Raw genomic sequence first — 15,828 nt, 5'->3', positions numbered from 1 at the left:
CGAACATGACATTCCCAGCTAAGCACATCCCAGGTGCTGGGATCCCAAATTCAAATGTAACAATTTAAGATTCCTTATCATGCAGTTTTGTATGGATTGCCTAAAAATATTGGATCCGATAGCATCCATTCAAACCCTCATGTTTCTCACTTACCATAATCGCAGCAGTTGTGTCGAAAACGCACGTGCCTCCGGAACTCTTGTAAATGAAGAGGTTTGAGAATAAAATAATACACACATAAAATAAACTTGTGGATGAATCGTTGCCAATATTTGATGTCAGCAAAATATTTTATTGAAACAAATTATGTGCAGTGAATATGACGATTGTATGCTGCAAAGCTTTAAAGTGAATAGAATAATACCCAAGGTAAGAGAGAATTTTAAATTGATACTCTTCTAATGCCCCTCAGATTTCTGCCTCGATTCACAAGACACTGGGCCCTGTCGTGCAGCATTTCAACGGTGGTCTTATCATGCTCAGAACAGCACCTGCCATAACTTTACGTATGGAGGTTGCCGGGGCAACAGCAACAACTTCTTGACGGAGAATAAATGTTTGTCCATATGTGCACCATTCAGGGGTAAGAAGTTGGGTATCATGAGGTTGTTTATGTACCTTAGACAAATCATTACATTGCCTTTCACTGTCCATATTTTCTCAATTGAATGTCCAATGTTCCATTCAAATTTTGACGCAATACTGATTTGTCCAACAGGATAGTGAATATCGACAAAAGGTTTACCTTTGGGTTGTCTAACCAGTTAGGGTTCTCGGCCCAACTTTAACCGCTGATTGGTGGGCAGGGCGTTGCATCACAAAGTGTGTCGTCCTTTGGATAAACATTAAGCTGAGGCCACGACTGTTCGCATGAGACGGTGGACATTAAAGATCCCACAGCGTCATTCCAAAAAAGAGTAGGTGCGTCATACCGGCATCCTAACTTCCACAGTCCTGCTATCTTCTGTCGAACATTAGGATTGGCCAGCTGGTTCATGAAAAACATGGGTGAGAAAACAAGAAACTTTCCCTATCCTTCCCCACAAGAAGTTGAGACTAATTGGGGCTGTTAAAGAATTAGTACTAATGGCTGTCAACTGACTTGTCAAGTCACACTCCATAACTTAATCAGTACCATATATCGTGATGATATCTGCTCCATGATAAAGGGATCAACTGAGAGGGATGTTAAGTTTTTGGATCTGTGCACACCTTGCCACTCTCAAGCTGCAACATTTTTTTTTCCTCGTTATCAACATGCTTGCTATATGCCCTTTGTTTTTGTTGTTTTAGAGTATAATACACAAGTGTACTGTCATACAATTGTGGCTCTTGGTGAAATTTACCATTGAGGTGTCATCAGTCATTTTTTTTTTAATGCAAAGAAGCCTACCAGCCACAAGGAAATCCAGGAATGTGTGATGGTTGTGTATGGGGAGGATGCCGATAATATTATACAGTAGCCAAATGGGCAGCTGACTTTCAACCGACCCACAAGCTGTAGTCCAGGTTGAGGCATTGTATGCAATCGATTGTCAGGTTAAGGTTGCCAAAGTAACCACAGAACTTGTAAATTTCTCAAGGCAGAATTTTCACTTTATTAACAAGCACTTGGTTACATCCAAGGTCAGAGCAATATTCAGTGTGTACATTGAATTAAATGGGCGATATGTTGAAAAATAAATTTGCCTGTCGTGGGCTATTGTATATTGTTGCTTGAACCTTTTGAATGCCCTCTGTAAAAACTAATCTTGTGGGAAGGTGACCTGGATACCCAGTGAAATGAAATATATTTGCTATCTAATGTTAGGGTAACCCAGTAAAGATAGATTTTCCTGCCCATCCATGACTTACCAACACACCTGGCCAGTGCATGTGTATGCATGACCAAGTAGATTTTCAACCTGGGGAGGAGGGGGAAATGGGGGAAGAGTCGTTGGGGGAGGTTTGAGGCATCATTGTTATGGTTTAAGCATGCGTATTGTCGGAAACCTTGTTGATGCCGGCACAGAAAGAGGACACGCCATTGGCTGCTTATGAGCCCTCTTGAAAGGCAATGTAACAATACATTACGATGGTTAATTTAACATTTAACCAGTTCAATGGTTTGTGTGCACAAGTTTTTGTCAATGTGCATGTGCACATGTGCACATGTGAGTTTGTGGTCACAGGATCTCCACAGCAGCATATAACTGGCTGTGCGGTTATTTAATTTTCGCAACCGAATAAACTAAACTATTCTTGTTTACAGGAGGAGGAAAAACAAGATTGATTGGAATAACAGAACCCAGTGAGTGCCCATTCCTTTGAAGTTTGAAATCATCAGCTTTCATTGTTCTGGCAACATTATTTCTTCACCACCTTTTTCATGGGATTAAAGTTATTTTATTTTTCGGAACATGTTTCTGGAGACCACAGTTACTAAGTCAGTTTATCTCCCTTTGGATTTTCAGGGATTTTGAAAGCGTGCTGGAATAAAATCATTGGGATTTTATTTGGCAGGGTGGGCTTGATGGAGTCTGATCAATATATTGTTGTGGACCGGCGTCGCGGGGGGAACCACGAGGGACGGACTGTCTCGGGTTCCTCTCCAGACTCACCGGGAATTGTAGGCCATTGCACACTAATAACTTTGTATAGTGGCAGGTCGCTAATCGACCACGAATGCCAATAGCTTGACCACGTGACTTAGGGTCCTCCATCTAACAACCGTTTACCTAAGGATATGTGACATCCTTACTGGGGATTGCGCCCTTGGTACGTACATGTTATTCAGATTACCTACCCTACCGGATCAGGTGCAGCCGAGCAGAGTTGTCAAGTACGGACTGGCTATGGAACAGATTTGTGGGGAATAACGTCCCGGTTTGACTCGGGTGCGTGCCATGCTGAACCAATGGAGGAAAAGAGCTGGGAACTGGAAACATTCCTAACAACAATGTACAGCAGGGAAAGCAAGGAATTTGTGGGGTGTAGCAAAAGGCAAACAATAGTACACAAGAAGACAGTGCAAAGTTTTCCCAACAGTTCTTACAAAGTCTTAATTTATGCTACGACAGGCACCATCAAGCACTCACACACAAACACTTGAGGAAATTTAGAGAGAGCACAGAGAGAAAGAAACAGCTGAGGACTAACGACCTTTCAATACCTGGCATGGCCGGCAGACCAGCCCTGCCCAGAATGCTGAGGAAAATGGAGGAGGGAGAATTACTGAAGGTGTCAAGGGTGTGGGAGTGTGAGGTGTGAGGTGCGAGTGTAATGCAATGTGGGGGATACGGCATAATACAAGAGGAAAAATGTGAGGTGCAAGTCAGTTTGGTTTGCTCTTTTAGTTTGCTCTTGGGTCCTGCCCTGAAAAGAGCAGTTGGTCAGGCTTTGCCCGCGTTGATTGCTCTTTTTGCATCCACAGTAGACGAGAGATAGAAGGTAGAAGAAAGATGCATGAGCAGAAAGACCCGATCCGATTTGTGTAAGAATCTGTATGTGTAAGTGTCGATGTAATCTAATGAGCGTCGAGTGGAATGGAGCAGCCCCGGCTCGTTGCAGCAATGAGTGACCCCACGCTTGGTCACGCGGACTCAAGGCACCCCTAGCTCTGTGCTGACGCTTGTTATCTTCATGCTGCCCATCTCCCTGATGAGGTCTGATGTCTGGTGAGAGCTGCTCTGGCTTGTCTTCGCCCTGTCCCCATTGATCTGCCAACTCCAAACTGCTCTCTGATCTCCAACCACTAACTGCTCCGAACTGCTCTTTTTATGAGCCCCAGATGAGGGGAGGAGCTAAAAATCGGATCAAATGTGGCTGTTGATGAAATCTCGCTTCCCCGTTGGTCCATAGCCGTCATAGCCATGCCCCGCCAGGCCCCGAATGCGAAAAATGGCTGTCGCTCGCCAACCTGGTCATGCGTCGGAACTTCGAGTTTAACATGGGGCCGTGGTTTTTGGAAGCGCTCTCCGGCTCGGAATGTGCGCTGGCCTCCCTTCAAAGATGGGATTTTATGGAAATCCCTGCGCCATCCATAGGTCCTTTAACAAGCTCCAGTGCACATTCGCGCTTCGAATTATGCCCCAAAATAACCCGAACTATGTCCCCTCCCTGTCCTCTGAGGCTATGGTGGGGGTTCGATGGACATGGGGCAGTTGCAGCAGTTGTAGAGTAATGTGAACATGTTGTGGCCTTTGTAGTGAGAGGGGACTGTCACGTGGCGTTGTGGGGAAGAGGTTGAAGTTCCTTGTAATGAGATGGTGAATAAAGGTCGCGTTTGTAAGCATGACTTGCGGAGATTTTTCAGTCTTATGAAGTGGTTGTGGTGAGTGTGGTATAGTTTGGTGAGCAGAATGAAGGTCTGAGGTGAAATGGTGGTTGAGAATTGGTGCTAAAGGCCCTGTCACACCTTGACGATTTAGCCAGCATATGCCTGACGTATGCAAAATTTGGCTAAAATGCTGGCACGCATCGAATACGTTATGGGTAAGTTTGTATACGTTAAGAGCACGCTGGCATACGTCGTAGTACGCTGGCATACGTCTGTACGCCGAGGTGTTAGACAAATTTTCCATGCCTGAAATTTTTCGACGTATGCCAGCGTATGCCTCACACGTTCCGCATAATGCTGGCCATAAGTTGTAGGCACGTTACGCGATCGTTGACACATGTCGACACACGTTGCTTGTAAGTTACTCATAAGTCGAAACACATCGAGGTAATATTTAGCGTACCCGAAACTTATTTCTAACCTATGAGTAACGTGTTGTAGGCACGTTACGCGATCGTTGACACACGTCGACACACGTTACTTGTACGTTACTCATAAGTCGAAACATGTCAAGGTAATGGTTAGCGTCAGTGTTCCAGACTCCCTGGTTTTTATTTTATTATTATTTTTTTTTACTTCGGTATGACGGTGATGTTGACACTTCGATTTCTAGTGCGGTTATAATTAATAGGATTCCGCTCAACGATTTAAATCATAACCGCACTAGATATCTAAGTGTCAACATCACCGTCATACCGAAGAAAAAAAAAAAAAAACAGGGAGTCTGGAACACTGACGCTAACCATTACCTTGACGTGTTTCGACTTATGAGTAACGTACAAGTAATGTGTGTCAACGATCGCGTAGCGTGCCTACAACTTATGCCAGCGTATGCGGAACGTGTGTCGTACGTCGAGAAATTTTCAACATGCTGAAAATTTCTCGACGTACTCTGCGTATGACGACGTATGCCAGAAAACTACGACGTATGCCAGCGTGCTCTTAACGTATACAAAACTTACCCATAACGTAGTCGACGTGTGCCAGCTTGGTTCGGCAAATTTTTCATACGTCGGCATACGCTGGCTAAAACGTCAAGGTGTGACCGGCTTCACACTCCGATGTCTAGTGCGGTTATGATTTGAATCGTCGTGCCGCAGCCTATGAATAGCCTACATCATGTGATCTTCGGCTATACGCTGCCACGCGCTATGCATAAGTTAGACTATCGTTGGGCATAGGTTGTGAACACCGACAACACGCTCAGCATTCGTTGGTATGAGTTATCTATATGTGATTAAAACGTTCTGTGTATGTTATGCATACGTCCAACACGTTATTATATGCACAAAACTTTTAAAAAAAGCATCAATAGTTCAGCGTACGCCAGCGTTTTACATACATTTTGAGACCTTGCCATACGCTGGCTAAAACGTCAAGGTGTGACAGCCCCTTAAAGCATGGGAGGCGCTTGCAGCGCGAACGTACTGGAGGCGCTTGCAGCGTATCTGCTTTGTTTCTATTGATTGAAATGCATGCATGCTTGCTTGCATGTTTCGTGTGAGAGAACGAGGTGTAGCAAAGGATGAAAGAAATGCAAAGGTTAAAGGTTAAAGAAGTATAAGAGGTCTAACTGAAAGAGTCCCACACAACACATTTTTACCCTTTACCCACTAGATGTATGGAAGGAACAAACTAATACATATACAATTGAAATAACTGCCTTGGGATCACTGTATATTGTGTGCCATTGCCTTGGAGGCATGCGGTTCTACAGAACCGCAACATTATGTTAAATGGGCCTATTTTATCTCAAGTAATTGGCAAAATGGTCCGAGAAGGTGTATATTGAGGGCAGTCATAAAAGATGTATATCCGGTGGATTGAATTTTGTTTGTTGAATAATTATTTAAAATAAAAAAAAGTTGGCACTGGTGTTGAAATTTTTTTTTTCCTCTCGTATCTCACAATTTGTGTTCAGCTGCCATTTCATGTTCTGCATCTTTTAAACAGGTGTTAAGTCATCGAGTCTTAATTTGTTGGTTTCTCATTTGCTAAACCTATGACAAAAGCTGAACAGTGTAAACATTAACGATCCTGTAGACAGTTGTGGAAGGCAGGCAAGAAGGCTAAATGAGAAATGTTTGCTTGTGATGATTGGACATTTAAACAAAGGGTTGCAAACAGAATGTCAACATTGTGTAATTGGTTTATGAATGTTTAACCAATTTTTTTCAACTTAAATGATGTAAATCTTCTTCCTTCTCTCACATGGCTTTCAGAATACTGCACAAAACCGAGTGAGACAGGTCCCTGCCGAGCACATTTTCAACGCTGGGCTTTTGAAAAGGATTCTAATGACTGTGTAAAGTTTATTTACGGTGGTTGCGCAGGCAATGGAAACAACTTCCTCAATGAGCAGGATTGTGTGGCCACCTGCAAGCAGGGTATGTGCAAGATAAATTATTGCTATTACTTTTAAGATGTAATACTTGGAAAAAAAACTCCCACATAGTCTAATGACCTCATCTCGTTCTCACTCTGTTCACTTTTCTTAGCAAGTCTCTAGGTTCTTTCACCAAGAACCATGCTAAAGTCAGGTGGTGATTGAATATTTTCTGTGCATGCCACATAACTGTGGAACTTTTTAAACTGATAAACAAACATCTGTTCTTTGAAGTCTCTTCCTTAAAACAAAACTGTAAACTTTCCGATTACACAAAGCATATTTTTTCTCTTTTGTCCGAGTTTTGTTGTTTTCTTTTCTTTTCCAGTGGACACTTTGTAGTTCAAAATATTAAGTCTGGTGTTTGCTTTACGGTTAAGGTGGCTGGCTCGAGATCTTAGGGTCTTGATTTCTTGCTCTTGTCATGCTGTTGAAATAACGCCAGGTGAGTTGATTCAGCCTGCCATCCTTCTGAGGTTGACAAAATGAGTACCAGCTTATTGGAAACAGGGGCATTGCATCAGCGGCACAGCCGCGCCCCCAGAAATGATGCAACCAGCAGGCACAGGATGCATGCAAAACAAGTTAAAAATCCTGTCAATTCCCATTTATTTTTGGAGATAATTTCTACAGAGGTCATTCCTAAATTAAAATACTGCCAATTTGAATAGGGCGCAAGTGGGGTTTTTTGTGTTTTTTTTTTTTTTTGTTAATTTTTTTTCCCTTGCAGCCATCAGTGCTCGTGTATCACGTAGAACAATTAAGACATGCGCTCATTTGTTCATGCTACTTTGCTGTAGATTCAAGCCAGTGAGTTGACTCAGACTTCCGGTAACTCACAACGGTGATGCGCATCCGAACATAAAGCTGAAGGCAATCGCACTATAATTTGAGAAGTGGCTTTGTGTGTTTGTTTGTTTGATTTGTATTCACTCTTGAACCACTGGACAGAATAAGTTGAATAGTGGTGGTTGCATTCTGGAGCAGTTGGGGTGGAGAGAGAGGTTTTCACAGGAAGCCAAGGCTTCAAGGGGGTTAAAAAAATAAAAAAAGATTGTCCTGGAAGTTGTGGGTGGGGAAGGATGCCAATTCTCTCTATGGAAATGTGTATCGAATAGTGCTAAGGTTATGTAGGGGGTATCATAAATCATACTAAAATACCCAAATTCTGGGGGGATTAACCTTTCCATAAGAGTACTATATAATTCAGAGAAATGGTTGTTTCGTTTGCTTGACTTCCATGCACTCCTGAATCACTCACTGGACGGAATGAATGGAAAACTGCTGATTGTACTTGTGGTGTGCATGGGAAGGTTTTTTGGCAGTAAAATAATTTGTTATACCAGAGGTTCAGGGTGGGGGAGCACCTCATTACTCTCTCTGTAAATTAATGGCATAACGTCGCTTCGAGAGAGAGGGGGTATTATGTCATGATAAATATGCTAAGTGTGGGGGAATTCACCAATCCGTAATTCTGGGGGAATTATTCCATCGATAAAGACGGGTTTGCCAGTGCAATTAAAAGGAAATTTGAAAAATATATGATGCCGGTCAGGACTCTGGAGATGGGCATCAAGCCAAAATGGAAGATGGTGATGGATAAACCATCTCTATGAGACATAGTCAAGATGGAGCAATGAACCACACTTGCCATTCAGTCATTGAGTCACTGAATAACTTTTTGCAGTTTCAACATACCCGATTATTATTGTCGACTGAAGCTGTGTGCAAAACTACTCAAAAAGGAAATTTGGGTCATTTTAGGGTTTGGGTCATCGTCATCTCGCTGGGGTCTTGATTTTCCTGATTTTTATTTTATTTTTTGGCCTGCTCAACAATGCCTTGACTTGGAACAAAGTCACTTTTGAACAAAGAACAAAGTGACTTAACGGCTTTGACAAGCCGCAACGGTTCATTAACGATAAAGCGCTCAAAGAAGGTGTTTTTATTAACGTGGAGGTGAGGTGTTGTTATTAATGTGGAGGTGAGGTGTTGTTACTAACGTGGAGGTGAGGTGTTGTTTCTAACGTGGAGGTGAGGTGTTTTTATCAATGTGGAGGTGAGGTGTTTGTATCAATCTGGAGGTGAGGTGTTTTTATCAATGTGGAGGTGGTGTGTTTTTATCAATGTGGAGGTGGTGTGTTTTTATCAATGTGGAGGTGGTGTGTTTTTATCAATGTGGAGGTGGTGTGTTTTTATCAATGTGGAGGTGGTGTGTTTTTATCAATGTGGAGGTGGTGTGTTTTTATCAATGTGGAGGTGGTGTGTTATTAATGTGGTGAAACGTCACCAGAGACCGGGTCTGATCTTGCTTTTTGCTCAACTTGCGGAGTCTATCTTGTTTTTACTTTTGTTTGGAAGCGCCTTTTTCTTCTTTCGAATGTGTAATCCACACCACCCCAATCTTTTCCATATATATATATATATATATATATATATATATATATATATATATATATATATATATTGTTGCGGTTTTCGCGCCCGCCGGCGTGCGAACGGCCACGTAACTCGAATCGCGGCACGTTGCCCACCGGACGGACAATCCAGTCGTGACCCTCTCGGACTAACGCCGGGAACCAGTCACGGGTGGACCTTTCGGTCTCACCGCGATCGAGCCAATCAGCCCCCGCGTGGGATAGGGTTGCTCGCCAAATTCGACCTACCTAAGTACCCACGCGGAGGGTAGACCGGGCGATCGCACCTCGCCGCAGGTCGACTTCGGACACGGGCCACTTAAGCGACCCGTTCCGTACTATCAGAATAACCGAGCGGTGTTATCGTCGACCTCGACGGTTCGATTAATTATCGGGCGTACTCAGCCCACTACCAACCCTTTACGTGAAGCAAGATGGGGATTCAATGGGGGAAAAGACGAGACGAAGCGGGAGAACAGTTCAACAATAAAGCACATTTATTCGCGGCACACGGGAAGCACACAAATACAATTCCACCAAAAGCACACAAAAAAAAGAAAACACAATTCCATTTACACAAAAAGCAAATATAAAAGTGAAAACACAGTGCAGAGCTAATACCGACTACCGAGCACACGGCAACACTTATACAATTCTACTTCACAGACGGCGCCGACAACACATACCCAAAACCAAGGAAAAGAAATCCCCCAAGAATGAGGCAGGCCTGAGGCCGAGACCGGGTCGGGCCTACCCGTCTGGTGATGAGACGCGGAGCGGCGATGGCGCTTCTCTCCGCGGGCCTCGCGGACAGTGTCAGGCAGGGGGGTGGGAAAAGGGGCCCCCTTGGTCGCACTATCTCAGCGCGGGGGGAAACAGGAGGGGGTTGCTGATGCTCGGGGTATAGAGGATCTTTATTATCCCTGGTGTGCGTCTCCACCTCGGCCAGGTCGCGCTGCCGGCCTCCCTCGGGCGTGCAGCTCCTGGCACCGACGCGAGCACCCCCTCGTCCGACTCTCTTCAGCTTCTCCAGCCACTGCAGGCTTCGGGCTCCAGTCTTCCACACTCGTCCCCTCCGTTCCGACTCCTTCTCGTTCTCGACTCCTTCTCGTTCTCGTCCTGCTGACTCCTTCCTTGTTCTCGTTCTTCTTTCGCGACTCTCTTCTGACTGACGAACACCGTCCTTTTATCCCCCCCGTAACTTCGCCTTTGACCCCCTCCCTTTGACCTTTCACCTCGCTCCCCATTGGCCCGAGAAAAGGTGGGCGTGAAGGCTTTTTGATCCACAAATTTGCATATATCGATCGCCCTGGGGGCGGGGCCAATTCGCCCCTCGCTCACCGATTGGACGGCAAAAAGTGGGCGTGTGTCGTTTTTGATCCGTTTTTGAAGCACAAAATCCGTGATTTTGTACACGCTGTTCAACGTGCGCCCTGCACGAGTCCAACACCGGTACCCACAGCGGGGCAAGAACGGTGGCGATGCTACGGTTGCGAGGTGTGACGTGAAGGTCGTGGCGGTTGTGGTGAAGCGGTGGTTGTGGTCGGTGGTTGATGTTGTGGTTGTGATCATGGCGGTTGGTCCAAAATAAAGATAGTAAAAGAAAAACGACTATCCTGAAGAGTCGCAGCACGTATAAATGACATGTATTCCCACTAGACAACGGGTTTGGGCCTAACTACACATGCACTTACCGAGATACCTCACCTAAGGGACCTGAATGGTGGTTTGCGAATCTGGTAACCACAACAATATATATATATATATATATATATATATATATATATATGTCTCTTGGCAATTTTTTGATTGTATGGTGTGGACAAGAGAATGTCAGGTGACGTAATAAGGTGATGTGGTCGTCGTTCATGAACTGGTCATCATTTGCGTTACAGGGTCAAAATATTCAATTTTTCAGTTTTCTCTGTGTTGATAAACATCACCAAGCTACATGCACTTGTGTGAATTTTTTTTTTAGCAAAAACCACTAATTAACGGCGAATATGGTATTTTTAATTATGAACTTTAATGGATAATGCATTACAAGGAAAACACATTTTCGCGTTTATTTCGAATTCACCCTTTCTGAGTAAATTGGATGTGGATCAGTTATCCTTTGGCTGTTTTGAACAATTCAAGTGCCAAATTAATAGTGAGAATCTGATAGATACATAACTATGAAAAGATATTTACTAGATCTCTTTTAGGAGTTTGTACATATTGGTCAGGATTTGCTGAATAATAACGAGTTGAATAATCAATTTTGCATCATGCAACAGCAAGTCCCAAGTGTTACTCACCTAAAAAATAACAAAATAGATTAGATTAAAGCTTATTGATTGAAATAAATTCAGTTTATTCCAAATTTGACTCACCACATCCGCCGCCTCCACCACATCCGCCGCCTCAGCCTGTTTACTCAATCCCTGACTTGTATCACTTATTTGCCTGTTACACAAAAACTATTGCATATTTTTAACCTCCGCCATCGAAGATCGGAGGTTACTGTTTTCACCCCTTTCTGTTTATCTTGCCAAAACGAAGTTTTTGCAAGATATGTAAGTCAGCTTGTATATTTTTTTGTTTGTTTGTCTGTAATCACGTATAAAAAATTCTGCAGAGCACAGTTATCATTGGAAATTTTTGTAACTTCGCATATCAGAGGCCTATAGAGGTCCCTTTCAGTGCATAAAATTTTGAAGGTCAAAGGTCAAGGTCACTTTGTCGCAAATCAGGGGAGTCGACGAAACCCTTATTTTTTGAGTAATTTTGATCGGATCGTCTTCAAACTTCATGGGAATATAGTTCATGGTCGGCGCTCAGCTGATTAATTTTTGGTGGCGATTGGCCTTGACCTTCATGGTTAGCGCCTCAGGTCAAACATATTTGACCCCAAGGTCAAATTTTCAAGTTTTAGGAACCATATCGTGTAGTACCTCAAATTGAACACCTCGATGAGTGCTTTCTAGATATGTCAAGCTTGAGACATTATGACGTCATTTGGTGACGTTATGACGCAAACACATATTTTTCATGGTTACTCTGTAGAACGATTCTCATCGGAATCTCTCGTAGGCAGAAATTCCTCAAGGAGTTGCTCCTGGTGGATAGCAGCTCTGTTCACCTCAGTGTGACCTTAAAGAAGTCACACGTGGTCACCTTTTGGCAAGACATGGTTGGTTTATTTTTATCTTGCCAAAACAAAATTTTTGCAAGATATGTTAGTCAGCTTGTATGTTATTTTTTTTGTTTGTTTGTTTGTTTGTTTGCTTGTCTGTAATCACGTATAAAAAATTCTGCAGAGCACAGTTATCATTGGAAATTTTTGTAACTTCGCATATCAGAGGCCTATACAAGTCCCTTTCAGTGCACAAAATTTTGAAGGTCAAGGTCACTTTGTCGCAAATCAGGGGAGTCGACGAAACCCTTATTTTTTGAGTAATTTTGATCGGATCATCTTCAAACTTCATGGGAATATAGTTCATGGTCTGGCGCTCAGCTGATTAATTTTTGGTGGCGATTGGCCTTGATCTTCATGGTTAGCGCCTGAGGTCAAACATATTTGACCCCAAGGTCAAATTTTCAAGTTTTAGGAACCATATCCTGTAGTACCTCAAATTGAACACCTCAATGAGTGTTTTCTAGATATGTCAAGCTTGAGATATTATGACGTCATTTGGTGGTGTTATGAGGCAAACACATATTTTTCATGGTTACTCTGTAGAACCATTCTCATCGGAATCTCTCGTAGGCAGATATTCCTCAAGGAGTCGCTCCTGGTGGATAGCAGCTCTGTTCACCTCAGTGTGACCTTAAAGAAGTCACACGTGGTCACCTTTTGGCAAGATACCGGTCACCCTGCGGGTGACATTGGTTTATTTGTTTGTTTGTTTGTGAACAGTATTACGGAAAAACTCCTTGACGGATTTCAACGAAACTTGGTGGGGGGATTAGGTATGGACCAAGGATCATGCCATTAGATTTTGGACTTGGTCCAAAATCCAATATGGCCGCTATGGCGGCCATTTTGAAAAAATATTTGAATTTTTTTTTTTTTGCGTTTCTACATGTTTTAAGTAATTTCCACCCCCCCCCCCAAAAAAAAAAATTTAGAGAAAAATTTTTGCAACTTTTTTTTCAACAAAATTTCGATTTTTTTTTTGCATTTCCACATGTTATAAGTGATTTCCAACAAAAAACATGACAAAATTATAATTGCGGCTGATTTTGGAACTTCAGGTGGTTATACCCACGTAAAATCAATTTCTGTCTCAAGGAATCCAGTTATGACGAATGAATTGAGTATGTAAAAGGGAAAGTTGCAAACTATAACTCTGAGCACTGTTGACGTCAAATTGAATGAATCGGATATCAGGTTCACTTGAGTGACCTCGCAGTATTGGCGGCGGAGGTTTTGCACTCTACCGAGTGCTCCCCTCTAGTTTATTTCTGTTTTTTTCCACATTAAACTAGACAAAATTACCTTTCTTCTCATACTAAGATATCTAGATATCTGTGGTTTTTCTGGTCTGTAGTCAAAGTGGAAAGTGGATGTTTTGAAAAACATGTAACAACTCCGCCTTTTTAGGGTGACCAGTTCATCAACTACGACCATGTGATGGTGACATAGTGGGGTGACATGTAGTTTTCCCACGATACTGGTACCCAGAAAATCCGTTTTTAAAAGAATCCGTTTCTCTGCCCCACCCTTTATATTGACGATTTATGGCCTTGCCCTTTGACCCTTTGACATCAAATCCAATAGGCTTCTTGCTTGTGACTACCTCTACTGGGTGGTTAAGTTGCATGAAGATGGGAGTAAAAATGCAACCTGTTGGTGTTTGATAGACAGACAGACAGAGACAGAATAACAGACCAGACCAAACAATATAATGCACATGCGAATCTTCAATTTTGCAAGGGATAAAAAGATGAACAAAATGTATTTAAAATATTGAAAGTTCATCGAACAAGCTATACTTGGAGGTGGGATAATGCGATATAAATTATTAACTGGCAAAATGTGCAATCAAGCATATATATCCAGCTTTGCTCATATTTTCACATTGTTGTGTTTTAATGCCTTGCTCATATTTTCTCATTGTTGTGTTTTAATGCCTTGCTTCCTAGATGGTACAACATCACCTGAAAAAGGAGGGTCCTCTAGATCTGGAAAAGGTGAGTGTAAAAACAGTTAATGTCCCAGCATTAAGCTGTAAAGAATGCTTATCTGCTGCGACAGGTTCTGTTTATTCCTCTCTTGCTCTCTATACAACTTTCAAAGGAGGTTCTTACCACTAGTGCAATATTGTATATCATGGCATTAGGCTTACAACTTGGGATATTGTCCCTATTTCTCCAAATGATTGCCATATATTAGGTTGCAAACCACAACTTTGAGATGGTAAACATTGTTTTGTGCTCAGTTTGCTCGGCTCTACGACAGAGCTCAAGTATTTTGGGTAGGTGGGCGCCTAGCCCGGATGCCCTGAGTGGTGATGAAGGCAAGTGTTAGATGTTTAAAAATATAACCTGCATCCTTTTTGTTTCCATTTTACATTCACCGCAATGGTGGGAACAGATGTCTCCACACGTGTGAATTTCACAAATTCTTTTGAATACAAATATCACAGTGCATAAGAAGTAAATGACAAGTAATTCTGAACACCAAAGGCACAAATCCAATGAAGCCCTTGCACAAGGCACACAACAAACAGGATGTAAACACTGTAAATGGAACCAAAACGTTTGGTTAACCTACTGCGACAAACCCTCTCCCAAATGCACAGAGGGAGGAAGGGATGATGGGGGCAAATTAATAAATAAATTGAATAAGTGGTGGGAGATGAACATTCTTTGGAAAGAAGGAATGAAGAGGGAAAAAGAAGAAATGTGCAGTGCAATCCATCCACAACACACCTGACACATCAGCCAAGATGATGGCAAAATAATTTGTCCCAGCATGTATAGTGGGCACTGACAGGATTGGCAAATAATGTGCATTTTTAATCATAAAAAGGGAGGAGTGGGGGAAGTGGGAGGGTATCGGTTTCTGGGACTTCCTTTGGCTTCCGAATCTGTTTATACATGTATTTACAAGAATTGTTTTACATGGATCTCAACTTGTTTGAAAACTTATAAACGGCTTGTCAGAATCATGGGGTGCTGTTCAACATAAGGTAGAATAATCTGTAAAAAGGAAGAAATGGCTTTGCAGAGCAATAGAGATGATACATACATGAGGAACAAGGTTGGGCCCAAGACACTTCCATAAGGCAATAGCCTCCACTGGCAGAGGAGAAGAGAGGGTTTCATTGATAGCAAAGTGTTAACTACCTGAAGGACGAATTTTGAAGGTGGCCTTGAACATCGCAGTGGTGAACCTGACAAGCAGTGGAGGATGCCAGGCTCTGTCTTTCATGTATTCTTGAAACAAAATTAAATTTAAACCTCCCACACACTTACAATTCCAAATTCACACTGCGATATTTACCCACTGCATCAATGCAGAACTGTACCTTCAAGTGATATGCAATGATATGAGCTGAGATAATATTATCAACTGTTTTGGTGAAGAGAGATCAACCACACTTAAGGTGATTTACCCTGGTGTAAAGAAGAGTATACAGCAGGTGCCACAATGAGTTATGTCAATGCGATTCATGTGACCTCTTACATTTCTTGTATTTACAGTGCCTTCAGAAAG

General features: G+C 42.6%; 1 protein-coding gene across 4 annotated transcripts in view; it reads left to right on the top strand.

The window, feature by feature from the left end:
• LOC147031443 (papilin-like) overlaps positions 1-15,828 on the top strand; it is a 69,927-nt gene that overhangs the window by 47,895 nt on the left and 6,204 nt on the right. For 2 of the 4 annotated variants that reach the window (XM_085863227.1, XM_085863218.1), the window contains exons 11-14: positions 414-584; positions 2,253-2,291; positions 6,542-6,706; positions 14,253-14,300. In XM_085863227.1, coding sequence (XP_085719353.1) covers positions 414-584; positions 2,253-2,291; positions 6,542-6,706; positions 14,253-14,300 — 423 coding nt within the window. The remainder of the gene's footprint in view (positions 1-413; positions 585-2,252; positions 2,292-6,541; positions 6,707-14,252; positions 14,301-15,828) is intronic. The other 2 variants (XM_085863248.1, XM_085863237.1) reach the window with 1 other exon arrangement.

Source organism: Eptatretus burgeri, chromosome 2 (assembly GCF_056783735.1).
Source record: "Eptatretus burgeri isolate ZD-2024b chromosome 2, Ebu_testis_v1, whole genome shotgun sequence".
In the NCBI taxonomy this organism is placed as follows: domain Eukaryota; kingdom Metazoa; phylum Chordata; class Myxini; order Myxiniformes; family Myxinidae; genus Eptatretus; species Eptatretus burgeri.
This window is presented reverse-complemented; position numbering and strand designations above follow the sequence as displayed.